Source organism: Pyxicephalus adspersus, chromosome 9 (genome assembly GCF_032062135.1).
Source record: "Pyxicephalus adspersus chromosome 9, UCB_Pads_2.0, whole genome shotgun sequence".
Classification (NCBI taxonomy): domain Eukaryota; kingdom Metazoa; phylum Chordata; class Amphibia; order Anura; family Pyxicephalidae; genus Pyxicephalus; species Pyxicephalus adspersus.
In genome coordinates, this window is record NC_092866.1 from 37,499,764 (window position 1) to 37,525,009 (window position 25,246).

At 37.4% G+C, this 25,246-nt stretch overlaps 1 protein-coding gene across 2 annotated transcripts in view; it reads right to left on the reverse strand.

The window, feature by feature from the left end:
* MACROD1 (mono-ADP ribosylhydrolase 1) overlaps positions 1 to 25,246 on the reverse strand; it is a 418,223-nt gene that overhangs the window by 387,761 nt on the left and 5,216 nt on the right. For both annotated transcript variants that reach the window (XM_072421468.1, XM_072421469.1), the window contains exon 3: positions 22,519 to 22,638. In XM_072421468.1, coding sequence (XP_072277569.1) covers positions 22,519 to 22,638 — 120 coding nt within the window. The remainder of the gene's footprint in view (positions 1 to 22,518; positions 22,639 to 25,246) is intronic.

The following is a 25,246-nucleotide window of genomic DNA, read 5'->3' on the forward strand; positions in this document are numbered from 1 at the left end:
TTTTTTTTTACTATGCAGGTTTAAAATTGTATTTTATTATTAAAATTACAAGAAGGTTCATCGATTCAAAATGTTTTCTTCAGCAACCAAACTATTTAACGTATAACATCGCTTTTCAAACATTAAACGCTCACTAACACTATAGTCCTTTCCTTTTTTATGCTAGAAAACGAAATTGTAACCATGCACATCAGTAAGTGTCCTATGAAGAGTCCCACAGTCTAAGTCACAAATGCATGCAAAACGCTACAGCCAAGTCTGGTATGATTATTTAGTAGTTTAGATTTACTAGTCTAGTCATGCATAGGCCCCAGCAGCAACTGAATGTCATTGATCAGGGTCATCTTCTAGGTGATGCCAAAAGTCTTTCATGGCGGTATTGCTGTGTATTTGAATCAAAGATGCAGATTTAAAAATTTAAAAACTTACATTTGGTGGGAGACTTCCTTTGTTTCAGTACTAAAAGACTTAATTCCCCTTTTAAACATGGTCAGAATTATCTGAGTCAGTTACTAATAAACATTTACACATAATGAAAAAAAATTAATATTTGAATTATTAATATAGTCTATTCAAGAAACCTTTAAAACAGCAGACTATAAAAATTGTGAAAGAAACCTGGGGCTGGAGTTTGTATTCGTCCAAATCAGAAAACCACCATAGGATAACAATGCTGCTCCTCCACAATATGGTGAATTAAGTGCGTGTTACTGGCACAATTAAAAGAAATGGGGAAAAATATATATAAATATAAAACAAGGTTTTATTTTTGGTTTCAGATTAAATTAAATAATAAGGTAATATAGTATCTAGCAGAGGATTTCAGGTTGTGGCCTAGAGCTGAAGTGTACTTACGGCCAGCACCCAACTAACTCCACAACATGTGGCTGCCTATCAATAACATGTTAATGTATAATAAGATTCAAGACCGCCATTTTTTTTTTCTCTGCAGTCTGTGGGTTTATGCTGGAGGTAGAGTATAATGTACTTGAATTTCCCCCACTCCGAGTTTGTGTATCTCAAATAAAGTGCACGTTAATAGACCTTTGGCCTCTCCACACCTTGCATAGCCAAGATGTTTATTTGGTGGTTGGTGTGTTAATAGGGTAAGGCAAGGGTGTAAAAAGAAAGCTGGCTTAGTAAGCCTGATGTGCCAATCCAGACATCAAATATTTGACATTTCAGGTCACTTATATATATATATATACACACACACACACACACACACAGTTGGGTCCATAAATATTTGGACTGAGACAACTTTTTTCTAATTTTGGTTCTTTACATTAGCACAATTACTTTTAAATGAAACAACTCAGATGCAGTTGAACTGCAGACTTGCAGCTTTAGTTCAGTGGGTTGAACAAAAAGATTGCAAACAAGTGGGGGAAACTAAAGCCTTTTTTCACACAATCACTTCATTTCAGGGGCTCAAAAGTAATTGGACAAATTAAAAAGCTGAAAATAAAATGTTAATTTCTAATACTTGGTTGAAACCCCTTTGCTGGCAATGACAGCTTTAATTCAGTGGGTTTAACAAAAAGATTGCATAAAAATGTGAGGAACTAAAGCCTTTTTTCAACACAATCACTTCATTTCAGGGGCTCAAAAGTAATTATGCTCTTTTCTAATACTTGGCTGAAAACCCTTTGCTGGCAATGACAGCCTGTACTCTTGAACTCATGGACATTTTCCAGATGCTGGGTTTCCTCCTTTTTAATGCCAGTCCTTTACTGCAGCGGCTTTCAGTTGCTGTTTGTGGGCCTTTCTGTCCGAAGTTTAGTCTTCAACAAGTGAAATGCATGCTCAACTGGGTTCAGATCAGGTGACTGACTTGGCCATTCAAGAATATTCCAATTCTTTGCTTTAACCCCCCTAGCGGTAATCCCGAGTGTGACTCGGGGTGGATTTTACATGCAAAAAGCGGTAATCCCGAGTCACACTCGGGGTAACTTTAGAAGCCCCCCTTACCTTTGCCCTGAGCTCCAGCGGCGATCTGATGGTCCCGCAGTGATGTCAGGGCGCCAGTCCGTCGGGGGGCATGGCTTTTAAATACCACCCGGGTCTCGGCCAAGCCGCTGCTCACATCAGCAGTGAGATGCAAAGCACAATGCAGGACTTATGCATTGTGCTTCACATCTAACTGCAGATGCGAGCAGCAATAGTAAATTCTGGGGGTGATTCCAGCTGGCACCACCTCCGGAATTTGCTATTGCTGCTTGCATCTCCTGGAAGATGCAATGCACAATGCAGAAGGTCTGGCAGCCATGCACGCCCAGGCCATCACACTGCCTCCGCCCCATGTTTAACAGATGATGTGGTATGCTTTGGATCATGAGCTGTTCCACACCTTCTCCATACTTTTTTCGTGCCATCATTCTGGTAAAGGTTGATCTTGTCCAATCTAGCCTTTTTATTCTTGAGGCTTACTTGCCGTGCACCCTCTGTATTTACTTTCATGCAGTCTTCTTTTCTGGATACGCCTACCTCCTGGAGAGTGTTGTTCACTTTGTTGGCTGTTGTGAAGGGGTTTCCCTTCAGCATGGAAATAATTCTGCGATCATCCACCACTGTTGTCTTCCGTGGACGTCCAGTTCTTTTGACGTTGCCGAGTTCACCAGTGCTTTGTTTCTTTCTCATGATGTACCAAACTATAGATTTTGCTAATATTGTAGCAATTTCTCAGATGGGTTTTTTCTGTTTTTGCAGCTTAAGGATGTACAGCGCTGCATAATATGTTGGCGCTATATAAATCCTGTTTAATAATAATAATAAAAAAGGATGGCTTGTTGCACCTGCATGGAGAGCTCCTTTGACCGTATGTTGTCTGTTCAGAGCAAAATCTTCCACATACAAGCATCCCCTCCTTCCCCCCTCAAATCAACTCCAGGCCTTTTATCTGCTTAATTGATGACATACTGAAGGAATTGCCCACACCAGCCCATAAAATAGCCTTTGAGTCAATTGTCCAATTACTTTTGAGCCCCTGAAATAAAGTGATTGTGTAAAAAAAAAAAAAAAAAAAAAAAAAAATAGGCTTTAGTTTCTCACATTTTTTTGCAATATTTTTGTTCAACCCACTGAATTATAGCTGAAAGTCTGCAGTTTCAACTGCATTCGAGTTGTTTCATTTAAAAGTAATTGTGGTAATGTACAGAACCAAAATTAGAAAAACGTTGTCTCTGTCCACATATTTATGGACCTAACTGTATACATATATATGGGACAACATCATCAAGACACAACATAACAAAGTTGTTAAAAAACACATTCTCTGCCTGACTTGTAGAGAGGTTAGGCCTCAAGGGGGAGGCACTTGCAATTAATAGATGCAGAGATTGAAAGGGAAATTACTTCAAGTGTATCTCACAGGGGGGAGCATTCTCAAAGCTTTAACACCATGCAAAACAGCAGGGAAATCAAAGTCAGCACAGCTGTATCACTGCATGAAAGGGAAACCTACAAACCATCCATTTCAAAACCACTGTACTATATCTATGTTGGTATTTTCAAAGGTCCTAGGATTATTTGGGGGCTGGGGGGGGGTGTTTTTTTAAATCTCATGAACTTCACACCATTGCCTAAAGGGAATCGTGAGTTCACATAACATTATTTGCACTGATAAAAATTTCAAACCTTTAGATATTGAGTAAAGAAGTCTGATGCTTAAAGCATCTAGTGGAATGTGGGCTAAGGGGTCGGGTGACAAGAGACCTTTAACAATTGATACATGCTGATGACTGTGCCTTTAACCAGGATTACTGCTGCTGCTGCTAAAACAACTGCTTGATTTTAGAGACCTTAATTGCCACCAGCCTTGATGTTTTTCCCTGTTTGAACCACAACTTTAAATTTGTTGATGCTGCATCTTGTTCCTTTGCTGCCAGTTGTTGAAAGTTTGGGTGTATCTGAGGGCCGCAACTAGAAACAGTCCACAGCAATGTCCATCTTCCCTTTGTCGGTAAATATCGGGTGGCCTCCTAAGTTCTGCATTTGGGCCTTCCATGTGGCTTACATTTGTCTGGTGAAGGGTCCACTACAATTTTTGTGCGGGAGAAAGATCGGGGGAAAAGAGCAGGAGAAATAAGGAAAACAGGATGGAGCTTTAAGTAGATTTGGTAACCAGCAGTTTTAACTATATTTGTTAATATACTAAATACTTTTTTAGACGAACTTACAGAAGTTTACTGTCAATGTTCATATTTTGTTTATGAAACCTCAAAAAGCATTTTCTTAAAACCTAGTAACCGTAGTATTCATGTAAATTACATTTTTTTTCCCTTCAGTGAATTTTTTTTTAAAGGCAATAATATTCCAGAGGATCAAGTTTGGCCAAAATATGGGGAAGAGTTTCGAAGAGGTTTGACGAATGTTGTATATAATATTATACCGTAATGAGAAAATTAACGCACACCCTTTTTCAATTCTAAGTTTTCACATATCAGGACATAGTAGTTCTGTATGACTATCATTGCTGTGAAGGAATTTTTTTTCTTTTTTTTTTTTTTTTTTTTTTAAACGACTTTGTTTCAGTTCAGGGAGATTGGCAGGTGTTCATTCATGCACAGCTCTTTTTAGGTCCTGCTGCAGAATTTTGTTTCGGTTTGTGTTTGACTAGGACATTGAAACTGTAATCAACATTTAACATCTGCCAACTGAGGTCTGTGGACTTTTGATTTTTGCAATCATCTGAGAATTGCATGGTCTGAATTTTGGATGAATTTGCTGGGATGTCTGAGGAAGATTGGGGAGATGGTTTTCCACTGGTGAATAAATCTCTCTCACTGTGGTATGCAAAAAAAAGGCCTCTTACCCTTCCCAGATTGATGGCCAGTAAAAATAGCTTTTTAAGGGAATTGTTGTTACTGTTCTTCCTTGTCATTGTTTTAACAGACACCTGAATGTTCCAGACTAGCAAACTGGCTAAACTTCTGCTTTTGATAGTGGTCACATTTGTCTGATAATCAAGTACATTTGATTAGCATTACTTGACTGCTACTGCATCCTGGTCATTCCTATGTTAGCGGAAAGGGTAAGGGTTTACTTGTTTTCACACACCTACTCTGCATTTTGTAAATAAATAAAAACCAACTATTTAATTAAGCAACTTATTTTTATGACATCTCTACATATTTTTGATACTTTGGTCTTAATAGATTTTTGTATAACCTAAAAAATATACTTTTACTTCTCTTATTAATGGTGAAAATGAATCTGCCTATGGGGACTCCTTATACTCTATTTAATAAATCTTTGTTAACCTTATCATTTTCTAAATGATTGAGCCTGGAACATGTCTAAACTAAGCTAACAATTAAATTTAAACAAGACTGGAAGGTATAGTCTTGTGTACAGGCTAAAAGAGTGGCAGTCAGGTAAATGCAAAGTATTTGCAGGGGGGGATACTGGATAGAAGGAGGGTTAGAAATGCATAGTGTTACTAATATTTGACTTATTTTGAACCTTGGGGCTTGGCAAAGATGATATTCAAAAGCAATCAAAAGCACTTTTATACTTGGGGTCTGTGAAAATTAGTTCTTTTTCTGTCTCAGGGTTGAGTGATCCTGCACGGCTCCCAGTGGCTGGCACCTTGTCAGCTACCTGGTCACTTGCAGCACAGTGTGGTTCTAAAGAAGCAGTGTCAGCACTATTGACAGCTAGAGGCACCCCTATTCATTCTCTATAGGCTGCCACCAGAAGAAACTACAGGTAATGTCTCCCCAAAGGCAGCGGTTCCCTGGCATAAGGAAGTGGTAAACACACTGCAAACTCATGGCAACTGTGAGCATAGCCTTTGTGTTCGGGGACTGTTGAAATATTTAATAGCCAGAAAACTGTACACAGTTGTGGTCCCTGATGTTCCACCAGTTTCTACAGAAAATAAATATATTTAGGGTTTAGAAAAATAGATAGGAATTCAGATGTACAGGAAAATATCTCCTTCCAAAACTGTACAGGAAAATATCTCCTTCCAAAACTATACTTATTTATACTTTTTTTTTTTAAACCCTTCTGAAACTTTACATAATTATCTAGGGATGCTATTAAAAGCTCTTGTTTAGGTTTACTCATCCTTTAATTAATTTGACAAATTTTGATTACTGTCTGTCTCATGCTGGTACTTTGTGTTCTTGTTTTTTCCAAAGCCTATGAACTGTTTAACAGAAAATATGTATTTACAGAAAAATCTAATCGTGAATTTTTATGATGTGATGAATCTTGTCAGCAAAATTTAATGAGATGATGAACAGCACAACACAGAATCAAATCAGTGTGATGTTATACACGCCTCATTATCAGACCACAACCAATAAAAAGAAAAGTGTAAATTTAAAAAGGAAGCGCCCACTTCTAATTAAATATAGGACAATGGTTTTCACACCTTTAAAAGTTTCCAAGTTATTTATTTTAAAAGAACACTTCTTTACAACAACCATCTGTCTAAAACTTGGTTTATTATATTAAAAACAAATAATTTTAACGATTTGAATAAAATTTTGAATGGTATCTAGAACTTGAGTTCTACATTTTCCTCCCATATGCCATTTACAGTGACCCAACAACTGTTTTGGAACACACATGATAAACTTAGTATCAAGCCATTAATCTCTCAACTTTCAATTAAAGTACAACCCAGACTACATGGCTCATTCAAATTTGGCTCATGTAATCAATGTGAATGGATTAATGAAAACCAAGCACTAGTACTACCCAATAGTGCGGTATATAAAATTAATTATCGTGAACTGCCAATCTCCAGGAATTATATATCTCATTACATGCTTATGTCAAAAATTTTATGTTTGGGAAACAAAAAGACCTTTAAAAAAAGGCATTTACAAACGTGTATTCAATTAAAAATGGCAAAATGACAACCCCAATAAGCTACCAGGTCGGTACGGAACACAAATTTGATACACACTGCACTGCATTTACTGCCCTTGAACAAGTACCCTCAAACCCAGAGGGGGGGGGGAGGGCGACTAATAAAAAAAACTCATACAAGCAGAAACCAAGTGGATTTTTCTGCTAAAAGCCAACCATTTCCCTGGTCTGAATGACGTCTTCAGCTTTAAATCATTTATTTGATGAACATATTCTTCTATTCTATCACTTCTGATCACCATTAATTAGATATGTACCAGCAAGGTTGTTATGGTTATACGTATATATTATTTTTTCTGTTGCAAATTTATATGGTTTAGATAGAAAATGATTGGACTATTTATGTATTTTGCTTTCATGTTTTCGAAATGTATCAATTTCATTATAATGTTTACTTGGATGTTTATATATGCACAATTCAACCAATTCATTATACTTTACTATGTAATTACGTATAAATCATGTCTTCCTGTCTTACCCTCATACGCGTCACTACCACACACACATTGAATGAATACTTGTGTTCCTTTCTTGGCCCCCTAGGGGGGCACTTCCCCCTCTCACCCTACTTGCGGACACGGGGGCACCCATCCATGCCTTTCCAAGTCAGCCCCGGCCCTCTCTGAGGACGCAGCTGCCTCTCGCTGCTTATCCCCTTCCGGGGATGCTTTGCTACGGCCGGTCAGAGATCGTCAGACCTGCCCTCCCCTTGGTGTTGGCGTTGCTTTGGGAGAGGTTTATATCTGACCAGTATTCCCAGACGCTGGCAGCATGCACGTGGAGCAGGGGGACGTCCCTGAAATGCCATCCTATATACAGAGACCGCGCCAGAGGTCATCCTTGCTCCTCTGCATGCCAGCAGCAGCATACACATCTACCTAACAGGATTACTTCTTGGAGACCCAAAAACCACAAGTTTTTGTAATATTAGTAACCTTACTCATTATATGGCTCCCGCTATATATGATCTAATTATTAACAATTTATTTTAGATTCATCCACCACATTCTGTGGTGCTTTCCAGTACATGTTTGATGTGTACCCTTATCCAAACAACATTGTTTAATTGGCCCCAAATGTTTAGGACTCTCTTATACTTACAACATCAGTTGAATCATCATTTAAAAGTCGCACAAAATATCATATAATTTTTACAACTTACAGTATCTACAAAACCCCTTACTTTTATGTTCATGATTATTTGATACCTTTTGTTAGATTATAACCATTTTCTTTAGGTTATAAAAAAAATTTAGGTAATGGGTTTTGACCATTATTATTTAAAACAGTATCCTATATGTTTGTACCAAAAATTGTTTTACATAATTTTAATATAATTTTGTGTATGTGTACATATCTAGATATCATAACTGTATGTGTATAAATTCGTTGATGTGCCGCTACCCCTGAAGAAGCCAATAACAGGCGAAACGTGTCGGGTAAAAACGGTTTAGAGACAGCAAACTAGACCACAAAAGACAATCTTTATCATTTCTTTTTATGTTGCTGTGCAGTTCAGCAAGAAAAAGAGCATATGCTGTTTCTTCTATTAAAACACGTTCATTTTTACCGTAAGACTGAGCTCAGGTTTGATTTATTAGGAAGAGAACACTCTTTTGAAACCAATCGCCTTACAAACACTTCTCATCCGTGGTAAAGATGAGGCCATTTGCATTATATTGGCTCAGCATAGAAACGCAAAAGAGATAATTATTCACAGCTAATGACTTTAATCAGGTCAAGAAGAACTTAATGGACAAGTATTATATTCATGCTCTGGACTTATACATATGAATTAAGCACATATGGGTATCCAAAAGGCAGGAGAACAGATTTATGGAGCACTGACAAAACCTCTTGTTAGTTAAAGCTCTTTATTCTTTTAATAAACAGGGTGATTTATAGTATCTGGAGATTAATTTCCTGCCTTGAGGAAACAGAGCAGAGAAAGAGGGGGGGGGGTGAGGTGCAGGATACTCTACGTTGCCCTCTACGGAGAGAAAATTGAGATTCAAACATCTTAAACAAACAAGAAGGTGTGCCAGGGCACTGAGCACTCACAGCTAATGAATGCCAAGCTCAGAAAATAATTTGTCAATGTGCAGTCTTTAAATGCTGACCTGAGAGCTTTCCAACAGAGGGAAAGAAGCATTGATTCACACAAGAGAGGTTTAAATTGTATATATATGTAAAAAAAATACACATTGAGCAAAGTGAGTTAAAAGAAATGGCGGAAGGAAGGAAGAAATTAAATCAAATGAGAATATATTGTGCACAAATGGGCAATATTTAGTCTCTTATATTAATTTATGAAGATGAAGAAGCTTGTCACAGCCAGACACTTCTGCAGCAAAGTGAATATTCTATCCTATATTATTACATTTGGCCATGTTCTTTACTACTGAAAACATACTAGTAAAACAGCAAAACTAGCAGCTTCATTAGACTGTATAGAGTATATACAGTATACAGCAGAAGCCTTTCCCTTTGCAAAGTTAATGTTGTGTTGAAGAGCGCAATTCAATTTTGTTCACTTTAATAACAATGCGATACACCCCACACCACCTTTCACATAAACTTAGCCAAACTGAATAAAACTTTTGTCAATTACATTAACGTTACAAGATAAACATTTACTTATTTTTTTATTATAGCCCCAATGGCCTAATGAACTCGGCCATGCCCATGAAACTGATGTACACTCAACCTTTTTTTTTTATTAATGTTTAGGTATACAATCCAAATAACCTACTGTGTATTTAAGAGAAAATTGTTTTAACTGTGCCCCAGATCCCCTAAAAACAATCAAAATGAAAGCCGCTTCAAAACAGAAAGTGGGACAAAAATTCCACTGGCAACACAAACCTTACACTTTCTGGTAATCTGGTTTCCACAACTTCCCAACCAAAGACTGTTCCTGCTACTTAGTCAAGGCAGAAAACACACAAAATAAAAGCTGTGCTCACTTTTTCCATGTTTGAATAGAACCAATTTACAGTATAAGGCTGTCGTGGAGGAGTCATGGAAACTGGTAAAGGTAATCCCAGATTTACCCTTCCTCCTCCACAACAGCCAACCCAGATGTAGTGAGAAATGCCTAAGCATGGGACCACAGGTGATAGTAACTTGTGCACAAAAGGACAAGTTCTGGATCAACCAATCCAATCTTTATTGCTTGATGAAGGCATTTTCATAGCTGATGTTAGGTTTCCAGAGAAAGAATGCTATTTATACGGTTATGAAAAATACATATGGGGTTGAACTAAGGGGTCCAGTCAAAGGAAAAAAAATAGATTACAAAAATAGATTACACCAACAATTTATTCAATTTCTCATTATGCATTATGATTATTAATATTAAACAGTATTTATATAACACCAACATATTATGCAGAGCTGTACATTGTATCTGGGCGTCACTTGCAACCACAGGAGGAGATCACCCTGCTCAGAAGAGCTCACAATTTAAAAGAAGGGGGATAAAGCACACAAAAGGTGTGGAGGTTTTGGATAGTGACTGAGTAGTGAGGGTTTTAGAGACTGAAGACGACAAGTAGGCAAGTATAAAAAGATGGGTTTTAAACGCTCTTTTAAATATGCAGAAAATAGGAGCAAGCTGAATAGGAAGACCATTTCAGAGACTCTTACAGCCCTAGAAAAGTCTTGGAGCAGTGCACGTGGCAAGGTTATGACACTGGAAGTCATTGGAGGAGCGAAGAAAGCAGTTAGGGGTGTATTTTTCTATCAGGTCAGAAAGATAAGTGGGACAGGAGCTGTGGAGGGATTTGAAGACAAAGCACAGGAGCTTGAATTTGATTCCAAATTGAAATGGAAGCCAATGAAAAGAACTAGTTAGTGGAATACCAGAGAGGAGGATGGTGAAGTAGTCTAGACGAGCCATATAAGCAATTACAGGGAGTTTGGTGGTGTCTGGGGAGAGGTAGAGACATATTTTGGAAATGTTGTGCAGGTGAAAGTGACAGGACCTTCAAATGTTCTGAACGTGTGGGGTGAAGGAGTGGGCAGAATCGAAGGCGACGCCAAAACAACATGCCTGAGGGGAGGGGCAAATAACAGTTTGATTACAAGAATATGTCAGCGTGAGATGAGGAATGTGAAGAGGGGAAATACCTTCTATTTTATCCAGGTTGAGTTTCAGAAAACGTAATTATGCACAGAAATATTCAAACTGCTGAAAATTTCCATCCTACCCTTTTTATGGATCAAATAGCAAGTACTGTGATAGGGTGTACTGTGAGTTCTCCCACCCTAACAAACTTAGGCAAAGGAAAATGCTTAGCAACCAAATACTAATAATTATTTTGCATGAAATACAACGTAATTTTTTACTTTTAATTACTTTGAATGAACTCCATTTCATTTAGAATTGATGCAAATCCAATGAGCACTTACAAAGTAGGATTCCTTTTAAACATTAAATCCATACATTCAGCATGTTTAGTACTGAACAAAAATGTTAGTCAGTAACAGTAACCTCAGGTTACATCTATAAACTAATAGGGTCAAGTGTAAAGTCTATATGGGAATTGCAGCTTGGCAGAATCCTTTGAAACTGAAATGAGAAAGGTTTTGATAAGATCCTGACAGCATTAGAGGGAAAAAAACACATGGATACTACAGCAAAGAACACAATTTACACTAAAATGTGTTTGGCAAAAAAAGCACATACCTAGGAAATCTACTATAGTTTGGGTACCTCCTAAAAATTGGCTTCTCAAAAAAAAAAAAAATTGATGTACCTAGTGCAAACTGGGAACAAATAGTCCCTGTTGCAGAAAATGTTGGACATTGTTTTCTCCAAAATTTTATCGAAGGAACCACTGAAGAATGACCTGCACTGTGTTCTTTAGTAGGCAGCGCACCATATTTTTGGATTTTTAGTGGCTAGATCCAGGTTGTTCCTGCTTGCATTTGTACTTTGTCACTCCAATGTCTCTTTCATCTAGTAACATTTTATCCCACGCTGTTGGGTCCTCCTGCACTGTGGATTTCATGCCTGAGTTTACATGCATGCAGTAGAATTTACTTTATGAGGGGGGGTTCCATCTGTGTTTTAAAAGTGTTACAATGTATCCTGATTTGTTTAACTCTAGGATGGCCACCCTAAAGTTAGTTAACTGATGTGTGACTGCAAATTTATTTACAAACTAGTGTTTTTGTTACGGACCATTGTCTTTCTTGGTTTCCTGACTACATGCTCAGGTTATATACAAGACAGGGACTGTAGGTTTGTTCTTAAATTGAATTTGCATGTAAGTCAGAACAGGTACATTATTTTGTTCTTAAATTGAATTTGCATGTAAGTCGGAACAGGTACATTATTTTAATAAATGCAATTAGGATAGATGTTTGTCTCAATATATTTTGTTTACTTTTCTGTGCATGCACAGTAAATGCTTAAACATTTTCAAATACAGTACAGCCTTAAACAATGTTGGTAGAACTTGATGGAGCTGATGAAGAGGATGAGGAGGGTGAAAATGAGCTCTTCTGCACAGCACTGTACAGTACACATTATCACAGCAGGAAGGCATCACTTGTCAGCATGTCTGGTGTACTTTACTGAAGAGAGACAACTTCCTCCTGTGTACATACAGTACAAGCAGGCTTCCTATTGGAAATGAATGGGGGCAGAAAAGGGAGGTTCACCACCTGCCAACCACACAGTTACCTCCAATGCAAGGCGGTGAACGCCCCCCTCTGCCCCATCCAGCTTCCGTCTAGTGAGAAGCAGTAGCTGCGGGGAGGAGGCATAGTGGGTGGGCAGCACCACCCCATCCAACCTCCGTTCAGGCAGAAGCAGTATTTGGGTGGGGGCATGGTGGGCAAACAGCAAACTGCCCCACTCTGCCCCATCAAGCCTCCGTCCTCCACACAAGTGAGCAGCAAAGCCTTAATTTGGGGGCTACCTGTAGTTGTTTGCTCCATTTTTGTTCTTTATATGCTCTACTATGCTGCGCAGGCTGGAGAGCGCTCCAAAAGAGGTAAAGTTTGTCATACCATGTCCTAAAGTACATACTGGAAGTCATACTGTCCGCAGTCCCCCTTACAAAAAACCCAAACTGCATAATACAAAAGACACACTACTTTAGAGCTGTGAGACATCATCACGCTGCGTTACTCACACTGGTGCGGGGCAGAATCTTTCATTTTTGAGTGACAAGCATGGCGTTTGCTTCCAACAATCCTGCATGCACCTTTTCAGTGCATTACACACACACACTAAATCAGGGGTCAGCAACCTTTGCTATCAAAAGAGCCATTTTGCCTCCTCTTCCACTAAAGAAAAATAGTCTGGAGCCGCAAAACATAACAGTTTATAAACTTTTAAAAGTTTTAATATTTTTTTAATTTTACCTGTTACAACAAGTGTGCATGTGTAGGCCTACTTTGAAATAAATTAAACACTGAACTATGCCCCTAGAAGCCTCCAGCTTCTAACGTATCATCCTGTTACATTAGAAGCTGGAGGCTTCTAACGTAACAGGGTAGATTTTTTTGATGGGCAGAGTTCTTTATGTTCTGACGATGCCTTAGCGATGAAATTTTAAGGGGTGTTAGCCACAGGTGTCCCTCATTTGCAGCTTTAATTTTGTTCACCTGTACCTCCAATCTTGAGTAATTGGGGTTCAGGTGCTAGAAGCCTCCAGCAATGTGTAACGGTAGATTATTTTGATGGGCAGAGTTCTTTATTTTCTGACGATGCCTTAGCGATTCAATTGTAGGTGGTGTTAGCCATAAGTGTCCCCCACTTGCACCTCTATTTTGGTCACCTGTACCGCCTCCCCCCCGTTCCAGAGAAATTGGGGTTCAGATGCTAGATGCTTCCAGCAATGTGTAACAGGGTAGATTTTTTTGATAGGCAGAATTTTTATGAATTTTTAGGAGGTGTTAGCCACAGGTGTCCCGTACTTGCACCTCAAATTTTTTTCACCTGTACCCCCGTTTCCAGATAAATTGGGGTTTAGGTGCTAGAAGCCTCCAACAATGTGTAACAGGGTAGGGGTTTTTTGATGGGTGGAGTTTTTAGGAGGTGTTAGCCACAGGTGTCCCCCACTTGCACCTCTAATTTTGTTCACCTGTACCCCCTTGCTGTTCCAGAGAAATTGGGGTTCAGGTGCCTCCAGCAATGTGTAACGGTAGATTTTTTTGATAGGCTATCATTAGAACATAAAGAACTCTGCCCAACAATTAAATTTTAGGGGGTGTTAGTCACAGGTGTCCCCCACTTGCACCTACATTTTTGGTTTTGTACATCTCCCCATTCCAGAGGAATTGGGGTTCAAAGGAGGGGGATGTCATTGTACACACCCATTTGTACACTCCGCGTGGTAGATTTATTTCACTGGTAGATTTTTTTCATTAGAACACCGGCTAGGGAATCCCCCTCCTCCGCAGTGTCTTGGGAGGAAGGGGATCCCCCATCAGAGATCTCCCCGCGGCAGCCGAAGGGAGCCACAACAAGGAGGCTGAAGAGCCGCATGCGCCTCCAGAGCCGCAGGTTGCAGACCCCTGCACTAAATGAACATAAAGTGTGTTGTGCGTGCGAACACCATTTACATTGGTCTTCGCATAGAAGGCCTAGACTGCAAGACTTAGGTACTCTGCTGAGCAGGAGTGAGGTAGGTAGTCAGGGTAAATATACTTTCACAATAACTATACTTACACTTTAAAGCCTTTCTTCAGACTTTCTCCTCTATGACAAGAGATGTATGTATGTACTGGATACCTTTTCTTTTTTTTGTAAAGGTTACGCCCTGTAAAAACTGTACTGTTAAACGCCTGCTGCATTGCCTACCCCATGAAGGATGTAAAAACACTGCCTCAAATCTAAGTGGTCTGTGACAAAATATTCTGTATTTATGGATACAATCTATATTATAACAATTCACAGAGATGAAAAAAATAGGAGATGATGAATGAAATATGGTTTTAGTTTAGTTATATGATAGTAGTTATAACATTAGAAAATGCTAATTCATGGTGACAGGTCAAATTAAATGAAATCATACAGCAATGAAATGTGAAATTTAAGAGCATACATTAATTATTCTATTGATATGCCTCAGTTAAAGTAATAATTTTCACGTGCAATGTATTTACATATAGCATGGTTATGTAAAAGGAAAAAAAATATTTTTTTGGAAGAATAGAATGATACAGTGACTGTCTCAGGGGAAGGAATGTTATGTGTAGATCTGTCCTAGCAGTAATTGATGTCAGTGGCACAATCATGATAGATGCAATTTATCTCCTGACAGCTGGATAACGAGCCTCTCGCTCCAATCCGTCCTTTCCCCTGCCCCATTCTATTCACTCTACCACTCATCCCTCTTCATCATCCTCATGCCTTGCATTTCCGTATTCTTGTATACCTTCCAACATATTTTTAAAAAAAATTAAATGACAGCAGTAGTTGCCAGGTGGGATAGAACTTGTGTAACACATATATACATTGTGCCTCATAGTGAGTGTTTGTTAAAGCCATATACACATAAGACTGAAGACACAGTTAAAATCTCATACAGGCAATCCATTTTACTTGACAAAAAAAAATTCTTATAGATCACAGGCTGACAGTAAAAATTTAATGGAGGTGTATCCCTGCCCCAGGCTTTCCAAGACCATATATTCATTTTGGTTAGAGTTGGGCTTTAAGTGTTAGAACAAATGCAGTTTTTCATGTAAAAAGTACTTCAACATAATAATGTTGAACAAAATAAATGATCAGTACAATGATCAAGAAGACACAAAGAATATGCCAAATAAAATACATAAAAAAAAGTATGGAAAGCTGGACAAAACAAATGAATTTTGGATACATTTATTTACGTTTCAATCTAGCTCAGTCACAGGTTTAACCTGTTATAAATTAGGTTTTATCTATAGACTTATTGGTTATATGGCTCTCCTATTTGGATATATACACAGAGGGCCGCAGGGCTCGTCTGGGACGAGAATCTGACATGAAAACAAACACCATCCAACATTGTTCATGGATCTGTCCCGGCGGATCCATGAACAGCAGAAAAACGAACGACCCCGATGAAAGTTAAGGTTGGAGAGCACAGTGAGGTGCCACTCACTCGATGACCCTCCTCTCCTTCCCATAGAACAGAATGACGTTGTGTTTACAGCACTCGTGCATTCATCTTTCAGTTGTTTTTCGTTGGGATGCATTGTAAAGGATCCTTTCCATGGAAAAAAATCTAGTGTGTGTACGTAGCCATAGTGTAGAGGGTATTTCCTTCCTATCTGTCAAACCTGTGATTTAATACAAATCCATATGTTTAAAAGCCTAAGTAATAGGAGGACAACAAAGCAGGTATGTTTAAGCGACTGAAAACATGGTTGTACAAAAGGTATTATGCAAACTAGGACTATAACCATTAACATCCAGCCAAAAACTGGCCCAACCCTTTTAGTCTTAAAGGGCAATGGGGCAACCTCTGAAAATCAAAAGTTTCAATGTAACAACCAGACCCAGTGTAGACACACTTGGCTTTTAACTTTATGGCAAAGGTCAAATACTGGTACAGGTATATACGATTTTCAAAATCTACATGTATTTTCTACATTAAAACGTATGCTCTAACAACATAAGAAATTACAAATATTCCAAAACACTTGTAAAATCTTTAAACCTTGTATCCATTTTCTGTTTTACCTAAGGGTGTCAGGCACAGATGAAAACATTGTTTATGTTAAGTCATGAACAAAGTACCAAAATCAACTATGTTCTTGCAAATCCCCCACGAAAATCCATTTTAAAGGATATGACATTCATATAATTTCCCCATTCACTGTAGCACATTTAAAACAATATTTAAATAAAGGCAGATTCATTTTTTATCCACAATTTAATATATTTTTACAAAGCTGCTTTTGAACAGGTTTACACCCCTCATTCTATTTTTAGTCTGTGGTCACCATGCCTGATAATTTGTATGATAGGTACTTTAAATGTGTTAGTAGGCTTCACTACTGGACCTGCTATATAGAAATGAATGTACAGAGTACTATGCAGTCTGATTATTATGGTGAATGCTTTTAGGTCATGTGATTTCCTTAAACATCAAAATGATTGTATGAATTCCTTACTCTGAGAAACACAAAACTAAAAATATATAGTGACAGAGTCACCCCATATGTTTTGCCACCTTTACTCACAAATGTGATTGTACTATAAGCATAGGCACTTTATTAATTGTACACACTATGTGATTAGACATCATAAAGTAAATTAAAACGCCCTTGGAATATGAAATGTGGACAAGAATTCCAACCTTTTTTGTGCTAGTTTCCACAAACATTTTAGAGTTCATGTTTTGAAAGAATAATTCAAAACTTGTAATCAATCCTTCAGCCGATGTTCTAAAATTAAATAAATCTAATCAACTTGTAAAAGTACAGATGTTGGACTGAATCGAAATTCCCAATATATGTATTTTTTTTATACTTCTGGCCAATGTAATGCAACACCCTCTCCTTAACCTTTTATACCCTCTAAGTGGTTTATTTTAAAATATGATTGACAACTTAAAAGGAGAATGTTGATATCTCAATTTTTTTTCGTTTAGACTGGATAGGAAAACGTGACTGTAGCATTGTCTTTTGGCAGAGCCATGCTTGTTTTTTTTTTTATTTCACAATTCCCCATTTTCATTAGACATTTCATTCATCAAAAGATCAAACTGAAAATAGATCACTCGATTATACCACACAATTATGTAAAAATGCTCAAGTTGTTTGATCAGTTGCTTTTAATTAAACCTTAAGAGTATTGAAAATGAAACAGCTTACAAATGTTATGAGATTAATACTTGTTTGAATGTAATATTGTAAATATGCTATACATATAATTTAATGTGGGCAGCATACATGAATTTTTGCACTTTTTTATAGATGAGTTGAGATTCTGCTACCCAAAGAGTAGAAGCAGTTTAACAAACATGAACAGGGATCATTGCAATTAATGAAATTACAGGTAAAGTAATCCACTGTTATAAATACTACACAATATTTGGATTCAATCACATATCAGGGAATACCAAACCCTATTTAGGTCGTTGCTCCGAAAGTGCAGCCCTATAAAGGGGCAGACATGCTTTGTCTTTCTGTTATAGAGATTTCATCAATTCTAAGCGCAAAGAGAAGAATGGTGATTTTTAAATCTGATAAAGACAATTAAGCAGCAGATAGCAATCATATAAAAGTCATGTAACAGTCCTTATATAACAAGATGGACAACACTCCGATATTAAAAACCCTTGAAAGTTAAAGCCACTCATCCACTGTCCTGTTATCCAAGAATATCTAAAATCCTGTAATTATTGTAGATAGCAGTTTACATTTACACTGGTTAAAAAAAGAGAGACATTTCGGCACATCACAAATTACATGTTAATTATACTTACATTTTATACCCGAAAGTCAGTTTGTGTGGTGTGGGAAGGTTCATTGATAACACAGCTCAAAAAAAAAAAAAAAAGTTTTCTCTTGCCAAGGATTTTTAAATATATTTAGTGTATTTCAGGTCTGCTGAATCCAGAAATGACATCAGTTCATTGAATTGGCTCTAGTTCTTGTGATACAGGAATCGGAATGGACGATTTTACCAACAACAAATGTTAACACAGCATAATATTATCAATCTTTATGTACACCAATGTTTTTATTATTTTATATATTAAATGTAGCATTATTTTTTTTTATTCATACATTTTATTTTTTTTTACAGAAATAGGAGTTGTTTAAAAAGTTGTTAAATGACCCTAATGTATTTTGCTACATTTGTGGTGAATATTCTCAGCAAAAACAGAGAAGAAACATTACGGAATTTGTGAAACAAGCATATCTTGCATATTTTGGTATTAAACTGGGGGACCAAGATAAGTTTTGGGCTCCCCATATGGTATGCAAAACTTGTGTAGAGAGTGTCTACTTCAGTGGAAAAATTAAAAACTGAAATTTAGTGTACCTATGGTATGGTGAAAGCCCAAAAATCATCATAATGATTGTTATTTTTGTGCTGTGAATGTAAAAGGTTTCAATCATTACAAGAAAAACAAGTGGGAGTACCCCGATTTGGAATTAGCAAGACAACCCATGCCACATGGTGCTGATGTTCCCATACCAGTTTTCAGTACACTCCGGGATATTCCTGTATCCGACATGGAAGATATACAGGGTTTGGAGTGTACAGGGTTTCGAGTTAGCAGTGAAAGTGAATATGAAGGAAGTGTTTCATCAAAACAGCAGTTCTTCTGAGAAGAGCTCAATGATTTAATACGTGACTTAAGTCTGTCAAAACAAGAATCTGACCTTTTAGCATCCAGGCTAAAAGAAAAGAACTGTCTGAGCTTGGAAGTTAAAATAACGGTTTATAGAACAAGAGAGGTGACACTCCTACTATATTTCAGTGAAGGTGGAGACTTTGTGTACTGTTGTAACATCCCTGGATTACTAGCCCATATGGGAGTACCAGAATACCGAGCTCAATACACTCAAAGTTTGAAATCGGTTTTACTGCATAATGACAACTGCTATGCATCAATTCCAATTGGTCACTCAACAAAACTTAAAGAAGAATATGAAAATATCAAAATGGTCTGACAAAAGCTTTGCTATCATGGACACCAAAAGTCCATATGTGTTTATTTAAAAATGATGAACTTCCTACTTGGACAGTAAAGTGGATACACAAAGTACCCATGTTTCATCCACTTGTGAGATAGTAGAGCAAAGCAGGATCACTGGAAAAAAGTGACATGGCCTCCAAGGGAAAACATGAAAAAAGGTGCAGCGAACATCATTGGTTGACAAAGAAAAAAAAAAAAAAAAACATTCTCTAATACACATAAAGTTGGGATTAATTAAGCAATTTGTTAGAACTCAGATACATTTGTAGATTCTTCCTTGGAGTGAGTACTGAAAAATGAAAAGCAATAATCTTTGATGGACTAATAAATTATTCAAATTTCACAAGTTACATGACTGATACTGAAGCTTCTGCCTGGCACAGCTATGTCATGGTTCTCAAAAACTTCTTGGGTAACCATAAAGCACAAAATGTATGAAGAACTGGTACAAAACTTGCTCATAAACTCCATAGAATCCCCAAAGCCATTTGCAAAAATTTCCATAAAACCTTGGCGATTTCAGTGAGGAACAAGGGGAGAGGTTCCATCAAGATTTAAAGGTGATGGAAGAAAGGTATCAGGGCAGATGGCATAGACACATGATGGCAGACTACTGCTGGAGCCTTCAACGTGATTGTCCTGATCATCAACATAAAGGAAATCATACAAACTGAGTTTTTCAATTACTTCTTTGTGATTAGTTCTGTAAATATACGGAATATAGAATATATTGACATTAAGTACTTCAAAAAATTTATTTTGTATATGTAGGCATATCTAGTTTAATTTTCATGTTTTATTAGTTTTCTATGAGGTTATTATTTCAAAAACTAGAGCCAATCTAGCAAAACTAATACCATAATATGGAATCTGTGCATCAATCATAACCTAAAATGACGTTAATCTGCCAAGAAAATGTTTGTTGACCAGTGTATTAAACAAAGCTCAAACTATTACTTAGTCACAAAAACCAAGAGGAAGCATTTAAAGTTTCCATAGACTGAGAATCTATCTAGCCAAAAGGAATTTTGTGTTTTTTTGGCATTAGGATATTCCTGTCAATATTTTGTACATTGTATGGTATATTCCAGTCTGATGCATGCAGATTTCAACACTAGAACACATCATCAAAAGGCAAATCTTGGCTTCTAATCAATATTTTCATGCAGAAGTTCAAAATATATGTAATTTGCATTATCATTCAGTCAATTGACTATAAAAATACATAGTATAATATACCTCCTAGTATAGTCTTCTAGTATAAAAGTAACCTTACCAGTACTTCCAGTAAATTCCTTATTACTGATAATTTCATTAAATAAATCTGCATAATGTCACGTAGCCAGAACCATTTTAATAGCTATCAGTAGCCACATTGATCAGTTTAGTCATTTTACAACATCACATCATTTTAGGAATAAAAAAAAAAAAAAAAAAAAAAAAAATGAGAATTGATGGATGAAGTTGGCTGTATTGATTGATATTTGTAAGAACAAACATATATGTTGTACTAACGAAAAAAAAAAAAAAAAAAAAAAAACCATGCACGTTACACTACTAATCTTTACAAATATTGACTTTATTTGTAAGAACAAACATATATGTTGTACTAACGAAGAAGTATTGCACAAATATATAACAGATTCCCCAACAGGGAGAGTCGAAACCCCACATACTGTCACTGGCAGGAATGTAGACCTTGGAACTCAAGCACAAGATATTTACAAAACTTTTAGTTCTGTAACTTTCAAGTTGAACTAAAATGTGAATATTAGATTTGTGTTTTTTGACTCTAGAGGGTCTATTGGTAGTTCTATAACCAAGTGCTAGATTTCAACAATTAATAAATCATTCCCTGGTAGAGAACCTTCCAGGTCAATGTGTTGCATTGGCAATAACCGATTCTAAAGCAGGGGAGTGTTTCAGCAAATTTCAGATTCACTGCTTTATAAATAGACCCTTAAATGTGGGGTAGCATGAAGTCAACCAGTGACATTTCTAGGGGAAATTTAACTATATCTCACTTCTTCCTACATTTCGGGCTCTTTACCCAAATCCAGTAGATGCCATTAGTATGCTTTATAAATGGACAGGTAATTTCTGCAGATTACTGAAAACAATATTATAATCACAGTTAAACTGCTTTTCAGGGGAGAGAGACAGGTAACAATTGCTAAATTAGCACATTGCATTGTTCGTTTTTCTGCTGAGGATAAAAGGACGATATTTAGTACAAAGAACATAGGTATGCAAATTAAATAAAGCAAAAAAGGAAAGGCTAGAGCACATACATATTTATTCTCTCTCCCCTGAAGAAGCCGATTGGTGAAATGCATCAGACACCGGGACCCAGCTATCTTTACAGCATTTAAAGTTACCTGGATAAAAATCCCTCTGACACTTTACGTGCAAGTTGAACTTTGTCTAGATATTTTTTTATTCTCATCGCCGAATTAAAAGTTATATACACTGTTTGCCATTAAATCCCTCTTATTTCTGGTTTCATTAACACCAAACATCGACAGGGTGTGAAAGTAGCTTCTACCTTTCAAATATCCGTCTAGAGGTTGGTACATATTAGGCTGCAGTTATTCTCAAAGGAGTACCAAACACTACTCACGCAAACTTTCAAACCTATGCAACAGTTCATGGTTTCACAACAACTTGATAAAACTGATTTCATCCAAAATGTCAGATCCTTTACACAAAAGAATTCCTTTATAATAATTCAACTGTTTTTTTACAAAGTTCCATCGAGGTCAAAACTTAACCAAAGCATAACAAAGATAATAAACAGAAATAAACAGGTCAACATATTACAAAAAAAAAATGGATGCAGAAAAAAGTTTAAAAAAGTTGAAATAGTTTGAATTTACATTTATTTGTAATTGAAATTATTTATTTACATTTCATTTGAATTTAAATGTATTTATTCTGTGCAAGGGAGGGGACAACATATTGTTGCTTTTACCTGCATTGACAATGGCATCTACCTCCAGTTTAGTGATGTCACCTTTGATGAGAGAGATTTTCTCAATCAGGTCCTTGTTCTTTGGGAACTTGACAACTTCAGGTTGTTTGGCTTTTACCTCTGATTTGGAGAAAACAGAGAATTTTAAGTTTTAGGCAAAACTACTAAGGAAAACCTGCCATGTTTGAACCAAACTTTTAAACAAAGATTTTTAAAGGTGGATTGAGACTTGGACCTAAGACCAAGGATCGCACAGTAAAAATTGAAGTTCTCCAAGGTCAGGGTAAACAGTAATGGGGATAGGGGGCTGCACCACTTACATTTCCACTGTGGGGAATGGCCTGAGACTGGCTGAAAAAGGCTTATTTCTTAATCATCTTTATGGTAATTTTTTGAAAATCATTAAACCAAGCTGGCTTACTGGTTTAGAACAGGGCTGAAGGTCAGTCATTCTGGTAATGTAGCCCAATCATTTGGATAAGCTGCCTTACACACAGTAATGCAGAAAAAAAAGGTATTCTTTATTATTGTATGCTGAAATGCACAACATTTGGCAGCTTGTATTTGAGTGCCATTCAGAATGAACCCCGGTTTACTGGCTATAACACATGTTAAGAGTAAACAAATCAGGAGCGAACTAAAAATCATGGAAGACTTTTTTTTAAATTGAAGGAACCCTTGAAATCATTTTTAGGTTTTTGGGAACCCCTGCTATATTTACCATATCCACAGTAGTCTTGTGGTCAGTGGGAAAAAGTCATCCTTACAGACAGCCAAAAAGATTTTTAGTTGGGGAATCAGTTAAACTCCCCAGAGAGGTCCAAATTGCTCAAGGAACCCCTGGCAACCACTGGTTGAGAACCCCTGAATTTTAGGAAAGATTCGGTATGAATCTGCACCCCAGTACATAATCACACCCCTCTGCTGCTCAAATATTGCACTGCATCGATGTAAAACAAATGTCTTGCCAATCACTCTCTATGTGTGTTAGGCTACATACACACATCAGATAATTGTCGTCCAATAATCGTCTCAAGGCTGATATCGGACGAGGATCTGGCATGTGTACAGTGCTCATTGTCTGTCCTGGCATAATGAAAGTGAAGGGGAGTGCAGCGGGGTGCCGCTTGCTCGTTCCTTCCCCCTTTCCACTCCATAGAGCAGAACGGTGCTGTATGTACAGTGCTCGTTCATGAATCGTGCAGCCTTTTGTCGTTGGAAAGGACCGTGAAAGATCCTTACCAATGAGAATTATTGCACGTGTGTAACCAGCTTTAGGCTGGGTCTACACAGACGTTTTTAAAAACACATGTAAATGTTCCTACTACGTTTATATGCACTTTTACAAGTGTTTTAAAACAATAAAAAACTCTTATAAACGCCTATGACGCGTTTTACCACGATTTTACATAAGCATTTATAAAACTTTTACTTCTAACCCTTTAGGGAATGAGTACAGGGGTACATAAAACCTGTTACTCATTCCCCGAAAGGGATAAACATATGTACAAAAATTAAGGCAAGGCCTTAAAGTTAAAGTCATTTATTGGATGTGTGTGTTTTGTGTAACTTATATTTATTTTTTTTCCCTATTCAAGTCTAGTGCTGACTGGCTAAGAAAAGGGAAACCCTGATGACAGCTCAAGCTTCATCAGGATTTCCCTTTCCTCAGCCAATGACGGAGCAGAGCAATCAGCTGAGCTCTGCTATGCCGATAGCTTCATTTTCTTGATTGCTCCCGCAGCCCTAGAGGAGATGTGACATGCGTTTTGTATCCAAGAACACAAACTACAGTTCTGATAAGGCTGCGGGAGTAATCAGGAGAGCGGAGCTGTCAGCACAGCAAAGCTCTGCTGACTGCTCCTCTCCGTGGTTGGCTGAGGAAAGGGAAATCCTGATGACGGCTCAAGCTTCATCAGGGTTTCCCTTTCCTCAGCCATTCAACACTAGAGGTGAATGGGGACAAGTCTCCCCATTCAAGTCCAGTGCTGAATGGCTGAGAAAAGGGAAACCCTGATGACGGCTCAAGCGTCATCAGGATTTCCTTTTCCGCAGCCAATCACAAAGCACTAGAAGTGAATGAGGAGACTTGTCCTCATTTGCCCTCTAGTGCCAGGGGATCCCTCACTGTCAGGAGTCCCACAGCTCATGTCATAAATGCAGCCTTGGGAATCACCCTCATTGTGGGATAACATGTATATAAATAAAAAAAAAAAAAAAAAAGTTTAGGTTGAACAAAACACATACATTGAATAAAATACTTTAACATTAAAGCCTCGTCTTATTTTTTTTACACATATTTTAACTCTTTCAGGGAATGAATAAGGAGTTTTATGTAGCCCTGTACTCATTGCCCAGGATAGGGTGGTGTAGATCTGGGAGTCTCCTTAATAAAGGGGGCTTCCAGATTCCAAAGTCCTGCTTAAAAACGCTTGTAAAAGCCTCCATTGAATTCCATAGGAGCGTTTTCAAGCATTTACCCTGCGTTTTAATTTTTAACGTTGCAAAAAATGTTTTCTATACAGCTCACAAAGTAGATTAGCTCATTGGAATGCATGGGAATTTCATACATGGGTTTTGAAAGCCTCAGGTTAAATGCTGGGAAAAACGTCTGTGTAGACTAGGCCTTAGATATGTAAACTGTGACAAGTACAATGTTAAAAATGTTGGGTACAATTGAAAAACTGTTGCAGTTAGTGTTGCTCAAGACTGCAGAAAGATAAATGAA